The sequence below is a fragment of the Mesocricetus auratus genome, unplaced genomic scaffold (genome assembly GCF_017639785.1).
Source record: "Mesocricetus auratus isolate SY011 unplaced genomic scaffold, BCM_Maur_2.0 Super-Scaffold_100029, whole genome shotgun sequence".
NCBI classification, from domain to species: domain Eukaryota; kingdom Metazoa; phylum Chordata; class Mammalia; order Rodentia; family Cricetidae; genus Mesocricetus; species Mesocricetus auratus.
Window position 1 is genome coordinate 11,258,886 of NW_024429210.1, and position 10,089 is coordinate 11,268,974.

General features: G+C 39.0%; 1 protein-coding gene across 3 annotated transcripts in view; it reads left to right on the forward strand.

The window, feature by feature from the left end:
• The window catches only part of Peli1 (pellino E3 ubiquitin protein ligase 1), a 54,922-nt gene extending 46,194 nt beyond the window's left edge, over window positions 1-8,728 (forward strand). For all 3 annotated transcript variants that reach the window (XM_040733189.1, XM_040733191.1, XM_040733190.1), the window contains exons 4-7: window positions 2,295-2,396; window positions 5,340-5,537; window positions 5,625-5,813; window positions 6,346-8,728. In XM_040733189.1, the coding sequence (XP_040589123.1) occupies window positions 2,295-2,396; window positions 5,340-5,537; window positions 5,625-5,813; window positions 6,346-6,912 (1,056 nt within the window). In that variant the 3' untranslated portion in view covers window positions 6,913-8,728. The remainder of the gene's footprint in view (window positions 1-2,294; window positions 2,397-5,339; window positions 5,538-5,624; window positions 5,814-6,345) is intronic.
• The last annotated feature ends 1,361 nt before the right edge of the window (window positions 8,729-10,089 follow it).

Consider the following 10,089-nt stretch of genomic DNA (forward strand, 5'->3'; position numbering starts at 1 on the left):
GGATGAAAGTCCCTGACTTTCAGTGGGACTCAGGCATACCCTGTTACAGTTCTTACTCCTAATTTAAGAAAAGGTGTAACAGCTGAAAAACGATTATAGCCTAGTACTCATAAACTCTTTAGAAATTATTAACTTTCAGAACTAAAGATGTAGCTTAGTCATAGACTATTTCCTGGCTTGTGTGATGCCTTGTGTTCGATCCCAACACATTAGCTGCAACAAAACTTTTAGCCTTGGCATGTGTCACGTACCTGTCATCTCGGTGCTCCAGAGGCTAAAGAAGGATGGAGAGTTGAAGCTCAACATGGGCAACACCTTGAAGCCTTGTCCCCTGCCCTTGCTCCCCTAAAAAAAAAAAAAAATCCAGAAGTTAGCAATTACTTAAATTCTCTTAATATAGAATTTCTGTAGATTTTAAAACATGTGAACAATTATATTTATGACTACATAAATATGTAGTAAAATTAGCACCATACTTGTGATTTATCCATACTGCATTCATGAGGAACATAGAAAAGGGCATGTGGGTAGCCACAGTTATATCTCAAGGTTTATTTTAAGAATTAAAAGAAACGCAGAGGAGGGCCACCAAGATGGCTCAGTGGGCTAATGCATTTTGTACTAAGCCAGATAGATTGGATGGGTGGGTGGATGGATAGATAGATAGATAGATAGATAGATAGATAGATAGATAGATAGATAATGTTTGTGATCGAGAGAGAGTCTGATTGATTGCCCACACCCATATAACCCCAGCACGTGGAAAACCAAGGAGTTTCTAGAGTTCAAAGCCAGTCTCCATTGCATAGTGAGGTCTAGGTTATCCTGAGCTACATAAAGCCAGTATGGTAGCATGTACCTGTAATCTCTGCACTCCATAGAAACTAAGACAGAAGGAGTTCAAGTTTAAGACCAGCCTGGGAGATAGATATATATTCCAACTCTTTCTTTCAAAACAAACAAAAACACAGAAACCTAGTATGGTAGTGCATGCCTTTAATGCCAGCACTCAGGAAGCTAAGGCAGGTGGTTCTCTGTAAATTAAGAGGCCAGCCAGGTTTACACAGCAAGTACCAGGACATCCAGAGATCCTGTCTCAAACAAGTGAGATGGTAAAATAGCTTTTTTTTTTTTTTTTTTTTTTTTTTTTTGGTTTTTCGAGACAGGGTTTCTCTGTGGCTTTGGAGGCTGTGCTGGAACTAGCTCTTGTAGACCAGGCTGGCCTCGAACTCACAGAGATCCACCTGCCTCTGCCTCCCAAGTGCTGGGATTAAAGGCGTGTGCCACCAACGCCCAGCTAAAATAGCATTTTTTAAAGCTTTGTTAAAACCTGGTAGTTGGTACTTAGGTATTATCTTTAGATATTTGAAAATTAATTTCTTTAATATTAAAACTTCAGGAGGCCTTACCTATTACAGATAAACTAAAAATGGAAACATTTCCCCTCCTTTTGCTATGTTTACTCTTGTGTCTTCTTACCTATTTTCCTTTTATACAGCTGTTTCTACGCCTTTTGTGCAGTAACTACGTTTTCTCTTCCAGTATTATCTTCAGCTCATTGCCATAGGCAGCCTGAAAATAGAAAAGTGTATTTCCATTTAGGATAAGTAAAAACCGTGGCCGTCGGCCGGGCGGTGGTGGCGCACGCCTTTAATCCCAGCACTCGGGAGGCAGAGGCAGGCGGATCTCTGTGAGTTCGAGGCCGGGCTGGACCGATAGCCTCCGAAACAATACAGAGAAACCCTGTCTCGTAAAAAAACAAAAAAAAAAAAGCCGTGGCCGTCATCATTGCCTCTATTTTTTCTTGTAATGTTTAATCATCTGTAAATTTTTCCGTGTCTGGTTCAGTGTATCATAAACACTTGCCATCTGTAGGGTTATAAAATGAGCTGATAATTCTGGTTTAACTATATATGTCTTTATATCACTTTAAAAATGAGTTTTTTGTTCCTTGCAAGATTTTTGTATTTTTCAAAGAAATGCTAGGTGTTGGTTTCAATTTCCACTTGGTATTTGATTTTAATCCCCTTGTAATTTAAAGTACTTTTAAATGAAACACGGCTTTTTTTAAGAGTTTAAAATTTATGTTTTTGTTCTTGTCTATTAAGTATCCTATTACCATTGAACCTGAGAAGCCACAATCACAATTGAAGTTATATAGAGTCTCTAGCCTCTGCCCTAAATTCCAGGAGGGAAATACATGAATGTGACAAATATTTTACCTTCCTTTAGTTGAAGAGATTTTTCTGATTTGATTGACTGCTAATTTTTGCTGTTAACCTTTTCATTCATAGGCAATAAGCAACAAGGACCAGCATAGCATATCATACACATTATCTCGAGCCCAGACTGTGGTGGTTGAGTATACTCATGACAGCAACACTGATATGTTTCAGGTACTATAACATAAAATTTTTCTTTAAAAATGAAAAAGTTAAAAAATCTATTGTCAATGACTCTGCTATGATCAGATTAAATATACTTTCATGTTGTATCTGTTTAAAATATGTATTGAGTTTTGAAATTCCGTATCTAAAAGTCATCATAGTATTGTTTGAAATTGGGCTCTGAAGCTAGAGAGTTGGTTTAAGGGTTAAGAGCACTTGCTACTCTTGCAGAGAACCCAGGTTTGGTTCGTAGCACCACCTTAAAGTGGCTCTTAACAGCCTATAACTCCAGTTCCAGGGGATCTAGTGTCTCTTCTGGCCTGGTAAACATGTCTTAGCTACTCTGTGCCTTCTCCTCCTCTGTAAAGTGCAGAGAACAGCCTCTCTCTCCCTCAGGATGGTTAGAGGCTGAAGGGGGTGTGTGCATGGAGCAGATGCAGATCTGGGCCAGCTGTGAGTAGCTCATAGTAAATAATAGTTGTTACTGTTCCAAACAAGAAACCCAGATGCACATAATTTAGACTTCTTGTTGCCCACCTCCCAGCTTCCTTTCTAAGCAACAAAGAAACAGGCAATTTCTAACTCTTTACATCAACTAGAGGAATTTGGTTTTCAGCACTCAACTGGTCAAGGCTACTGGCGTAATAAAAATCTCTTCCTCTGGCTCCCGTCCTCTGCAGCAATCTGATGTTGATGCTTGTTTTTATATGCTGATAGATCATAGAGCAGTGAAGCCCAGAGACATAAAATTCTTGGTATTTTCTCTCTTACTGTTAGGTTTTCTAAAGAAACTTAACTAGAATTGACTATTACCAGTCAATTAAAATTGTTGTCCCAATTAGTTTTTTTCATTTTTCTTTATAATGCTAAATGAAAGGACCTAGAGATGTATTTAGTTTTGATCGTTAGCAAAATACGTTTGAGGCTGATCTCTCATCTAGCTCTGTAGATGAGATGTAGGTTTATTATTTAAGAACAGTATCTTTACAGTTACTATTAGAATATAGATGTTTGTTTCTCTTGTTTTTTACTAACAACATCCTTAGTGATAAAAGATTGGATCACAATACAACATAATAGTAACAGTGTTTTTCCATATCCTTATCAACAATCAGTATTTAAAACGAATGTGATTAGTTTTTTAAAAAATCAAGATGACAGGTAGCTGTTTGCTCACATATTTGAAATTTAACTTCAAAAAGTAACCATGTATTTATATGTTTATCTTATCCTTTGTAGTTGCCTCTTTGTTTTCCTAAGTTAATTTTCTATGTGCATCATCCCTATGGAAAATTAAAGATATCTGCACTGTAAAGTTTAAGAAAAATCAGAAACCAGTCAAGTAAATTACTTCATTATTGAGGGATGAATTATCTGCCTTCCAAACTAAGAACATTCATGCTGAGTCTATTGGGTAGAAATTCAGATTCCAGTTCAGTTATATGTGGAGGGGTCCCAGTGTCTCAGTGTGAAGTGCAGACTTCTGATGGGGAGGAAGGACAGGTAAAAGACTTCATAGTCTTTTTTAAAATCTGTACTTTCAGGCCTTTAATCCCAGCACTTTGGAGGCAGAGGCAGGCAGATCTCTGTGAGTTTGAGGCCAGCCTGGTCTACAGAGCCAGTTCCCGAACAAGCAAGGCTGCACAGAGAATCCCTGTCTCAGAGAAACACAAAACAAATCTATACCTTCTAACTGGATTTAATAGGACCTCTGATAATAACCATAGAAGGGATTCTTAAAAAAAAAAAAAAGGATGTCAGAGAAATAGTATAAAATATGGTAGAAAATTGACAATTCTACTTACAGCTAGAGCATGGTACATAGAAGTAACATGAAATTGGTTGACTTTTTAAGGCAGCCCTTGGGTTCACTTCTGTCTCCTCTGGAAAAGTAAAAACCATACACTGATGCACACAGTTGTGATTCCAGCTCCTTGGGAAACTGAAGCAGAAGGAGGCCATCCTGGACTATAGAGCTAGACTCCCCCCCCCCCCCAACACACACACACACACACACAGAAATCCTGTTTGTAGAGAGTTGGTATTTTCTATGTGCCATCATTAATACGTTAAAGAGCCTATGACTTCTAAACATTTCCACTAAAACCGAGACATGAGTCACTTTTGTCATCTGTTTCATTCCTTTTTTCCCCTTTCAAGATGCAAAAAACATTCTTACTAGTGAGTACTTTAAAGGTAGTTTTACCCTGACACCTGCCTCACCGAGGACTCCAGTTAGAAACCTATTGCTCAGAAATGAAAAATACCAAGGTATATGACAAATCCTACAGGCTACATAGAGAATTCTTTTTTTCTGTGCTTCCTTGGGGACCCTGAAACAAAGGTACCTTTTGAAGTACTGTTCTTTGAAGTTTAGTTATTTGATGTCTCAATCCTTATCAGAGTGAGAGGTTGGAAGAGAAGCTTTTGTTGCTAAAAACAAGCACAACCCAAAGCAGAAACTGACAGCTGCTATTTAATAACCTGGTGCAAACTGGTGGAGAGCTGTTCCAGAGACTCTGAGCAAGGCTGTATCCATGGCCTTTAGTGGGAGGAGCAGGGTTTGTGGACAGCTCCTGAACACAGCAGCAGGTTAGGTTTATTTCAGTGATGTTCTAGAGCTGTCATAAAAGATTTACTCACCTTCCATGTATATAAGGTGGGATAGTATATGCTTAAAAGGGTTAGACCCCAAGGCCATCTAAGAACCTCCCCCACATTGGATTCCCTGAGGGTCTTGGGAATTCATTGTGTGCTCCCACTTAGTTCTGCACTCCAAGTGACTGCTGTATCGGAGAGTGTGACAGATTGGCTTTCAAAGGTGTAGGTGGGGATAGTACTGCTAAGTCTGAAATTTAGAAATTGCAGATGCCTAATGCTTTTACTGTATCTCTTAATGGATTCTACTGTGGTCTTTGAATGAAGTCATATGTTCTTTTTTTTCCCCTTTAGATTGGTCGGTCAACTGAAAGTCCTATTGATTTTGTAGTAACTGACACAGTTCCTGGAAGTCAGAGTAACTCTGACACGCAGTCAGTACAAAGCACTATCTCCAGATTTGCCTGTAGGATCATATGCGAGCGCAATCCCCCCTTTACAGCTCGGATTTATGCTGCAGGGTTCGACTCATCAAAAAACATCTTTCTTGGGGTAAAAAGCTTTTTTTTTCCTAATGCATTTTTTATAGAAGTTTCTATTTCCAAATTGCACATAAGTAGAAAGTCACTCTTTTTACAGGAAAAGGCTGCCAAATGGAAGACGTCTGATGGGCAGATGGATGGCTTGACCACTAATGGTGTTCTTGTGATGCATCCACGAAATGGGTTCACAGAAGACTCCAAGCCTGGAATATGGAGAGAAATATCAGTTTGTGGGAATGTATTCAGTCTTCGAGAAACCAGATCAGCCCAACAGAGAGGAAAGATGGTAAGTACTTCTGTGTAGCCTCTTCTTACAACAGTAAACATAAGTAAATATAAGGTGAGTTGAACTGGGAGAGAGAGAGAGACAGAGAGAGAGAGAGTTGATTGGTTTTTTTCAACTTTTAGACTTATTCTTGACACGCAAAAACTAAGACCATCAAACCCTGACCCCCAGACACTAATTCTAGAGGATGATGTTTTGTTTCAGTTAGAAAATGTTAAGCGTCTATTTTTTGTGCATGTCTTTGACTATACTTAACGAATTAAAAATAACTAAATTTATTGATTAGCCAGATAATTAAATCATAAGCTATCTTTTAGCTTGAATGAAGGAAGTTACTGTTCAATGTGGTATTGTTCATCTTCAAATTTAGCATTTTTCATAACTTCTAAAATTTCTGTTTCCACATTCCACCCAAATAGAAACTTCCTTAAGTCTAGCAGGTAATCCTGAAGGTTCTGTGTCTTATTAGGACTTACTGAAGACCTAGTGTAAACACAACGGTAAATGTGGTTTTGATTCTCTTCTCCTTCAGGTGGAAATCGAAACCAATCAGCTACAAGATGGCTCCTTAATTGACCTTTGTGGTGCAACCTTGTTATGGCGTACTGCAGAAGGCCTTTCCCACACTCCTACTGTGAAGCACTTAGAAGCTTTGAGACAGGAAATCAACGCAGCACGGCCTCAGTGCCCCGTAGGGTTCAACACACTAGCCTTTCCCAGTATGAAGAGGAAGGACGTTGTAGATGAAAAACAACCGTGGGTATACCTAAACTGTGGCCATGTTCATGGTTATCATAACTGGGGAAACAAAGAAGAACGGGACGGAAAGGATCGTGAATGTCCTATGTGTAGGTCTGTCGGTCCCTATGTCCCTCTGTGGCTTGGATGTGAAGCTGGGTTTTATGTGGACGCCGGCCCTCCCACCCATGCCTTCAGCCCTTGTGGGCACGTGTGTTCAGAAAAGACAACGGCCTACTGGTCCCAGATCCCACTTCCTCATGGTACTCACACTTTCCACGCAGCCTGTCCCTTTTGTGCACATCAGTTGGCTGGTGAACAAGGCTATATCAGACTTATTTTCCAAGGACCTCTAGACTAACAGCTGTCTCTAGGACTGCATTATAAGTTTATAAGCTAAGCGAGTTGGGTTTTCCAACCAGTTGTCCAAGTAAGTTTCTCAGCTCTGGTCATTTGCATTAAGATGAAGAATTTTTTAAATATTTATAATAGTGATTTCTGAGAAAAATCTGGGAAACTCAAGCAAAGGAATTTTTGAAAGTTCCAGACTTCTGAATTCTGAGTTTTGAAAATATATTTTGAGGAGAAAAAGACATAGTCTAATTTGATGCCTTCATTTTAGTGTTTTGAATCACCACCCATACTCAGTGTTGAGTTCTTCTGTATAACTGAGGGTCTTGGTTCAAACTACATTAGTTTACAATTTGTTGCAAACATTGTAAAATATAGCAATGTGTATATTAATTTTTTCTATTTATCTTTATCATAGAAAATACCTTAGAATGTCGTGATAGAGTAGCATGGTAACGACGGTGTCACACACATTTGGTGTGAATGGTAGCATAGTGAGCACATAGCTCAAGGATTTGCAAAGCTAAGGAGAAAGACAAGAGCTTCCCTCCCCCGGGCCAGTGTAGGTAGGGAATCTGATGGATTAGAGTATTCCATAAAACCAGATTCACAGAATTACCATTGTCTCAAAGGTGTTTGTTTTTAACCACATTGAAGTTAATCAAAAAACTTTTTTTCCTTAATGTTTCTCTCAAGTGTAGTACTATAACAAAAGCTAATGCTAAGAGACATTTTATATGCTCCTTTGAATATGCAATCTAATCTAGATGATCTATTTTTCTCCCATGGTAACTGATCTGTTTTTAGTGCCAGCGACATTTGGCAAGTTTATTTTTTTGGATATAAACTGTGGTTCATCTGTTCACTGTTTCTAAAAAAAAGAAAAAGAAAAAGAAAAAAGAAAAAATCCTATGAGAAACGCATAAATTAACAAGAAATTAACAAGAGAAGAAAATTACTTGATTTGCTTTTAGGAAAAAGAAATAAAGTGTTTTGTAAATTATTCTGTATTGGGTTATTCCAAGCAGTAGAAATGTAGAGCTACGAAGGGTTGAACGACAGCAGTACCTCCCTTGTAACCCAGCAGACCAGCCTTAACTGCGGGCTTGACTCCTAAGGACAGTGGCCTCAGTGTGACTCCGGAAATGTCTGGTTGGCGGATGAAGGGGCGTGGCAGCAAAGGAGGACACACCCCAGGGTCTCTTAGTTCTCTAAATCCAGTATGTGCTTTGCAAGACAGTTTCTTCTCACCCTAGCCTTTTTTAAAATGCACCAGACATACAAACAGTTGCACTACACCAAACCCTTTTAACACTTATAGAAATCAGCATACATTTAGATTAGACAGCCATCTTTCAGTCTTTGATTTCTTTTCCTTTCGTTTGAAAAACTGTATAATACTTAATCGACTATTGTCAAATTTTTATATGTGGTAGTATAGCTTTACTTTATCTTACTACATCAGTGTTTTGTTGTTTTTTTTTAAGTAAACAAAAAAGTCACTTAGAAGCCATGAACTATTTTATTTTACTTGATTGTCAAATTCTTTGTTTTGAAAATGATCATTTGGGTTCACTCAGGAAATGCATGTCAAGAAATTTGTATTATAAGTTAGCTGTGATGTATCAGTAACTGCTGGTTATTACCCTTTTTTCAAAGAGATTTAGTTGATTTTGAAGTTTTCTGGTCACATGCTTTGTGACTAATGCAAGGAAATCAAGTCCTGTGTTGTTTGTTCCTGTCATTTCTGTTGAGGCTATATATTGTAGCTTAATTTTTATTTGCAATTAATTTATTCAAACTAAGTAAATACTTTTCAAAATAGATACTTGAATTTGTCTCTGTGGGTTCCTTTTTGCACAATTGAGAATGGAAAGCCAGAAGTGATAATTCTACCCAAGACTAACCAGATCTGCCTCACTCTGCTGACATAGTCATCGTGTTAAATGCACAAGAGTTTGCATTTAATGGAACACTAAAGTCTCTGGTCCTCTAGGTTAGAGAGAGGGCTGGCAACTGAGCTACGTGAATCGTGCTTATGATGATAGAGGTTCCATCTTTTCCCCAGAAGCCCTCAATTTTCTCTCCTATCAGCTCTATGAAACTTGTTTTTAAAATTCAAGAGATGAAAATCATTAGTCAAGTGTTTTGTGTAAGCACGTTAAGAGGTAGTTCTGTTTTATACTTACTCGTCTGCATTAAAGGAATTTCAGGTGGCTCAGTGGTTAAGAGCACTTATTGCTCTTGCAGAGGGCGGGAGTTTCATCCAGCACCTAGGCAGGTGGCTTATAGCGCCTTTGACTGCCTCCAGGGAATCCAGTGCCCTCTTCTGACCTCTGTGCCTGCCCTATATATGTGCAGACACATGCACATAAAAATAAATCTGGCCAGCACTCAGGAGTCAGAGACATGCTGTTCTCTGAGTTCAAGGCCAGCCTGATCTACAAGTGAGTTCCAGGACAGCCAGTGCTACACAGAGAAACCCTGTCTCAAATAATAATAATAGTAATGATAATAATAAATAAACCTGTAAAGAAATGTCCATATTTTGGGCAAGGGAAAAACAGCTATATGTACTTTTCCTAAATGAACTCTCAAGGAAGGTAATCCGTAAGTCTTCTTGCATCAGAGTGATCTTAATATTTAGAAGGCCCTTGGTCTGGAAGGATCCATTCCTGTTCATGCCACACGCTCTGAATCATGAAGGGCAGTCAGATAGTTTAAGAATCTATGCCAGGTTACCCTGTACTACCTGTTCCTGGTTACCTCACCCTACCAGTACCAGGTTACCCCGTCCTCCCCAGACCAGGTTACCCCATCCTCTCCATACCAGGTTACTCTGTCCTCCACATTCCAGGTTACCCCGCCCCCTACATTCCAGGTTACCCCGCCCCCCACATGCTGCGTGGTCCTGGAGATCAGAAGTTAAGGGTTACATGTGCCTGGCAAGCATTCTATCAGAACTGTATCCTACCAACTCCTTTTGAAGCTACAATTACTTGCTTTGCTCTTAGAAAAATCTTTTGGAACAGGGTAAAAACTAAATAATTATGCAAATAAGTAATTATATCTAGGGCTAGATAGATGGCTAAGAGGTTAAGAGCACTGACTGATCTTTCAAAGGTCCTGAGTTCAATTCCCAGCAACCACATGGTGGCTCACAACCATCTGTAATGAGATCTGGTGC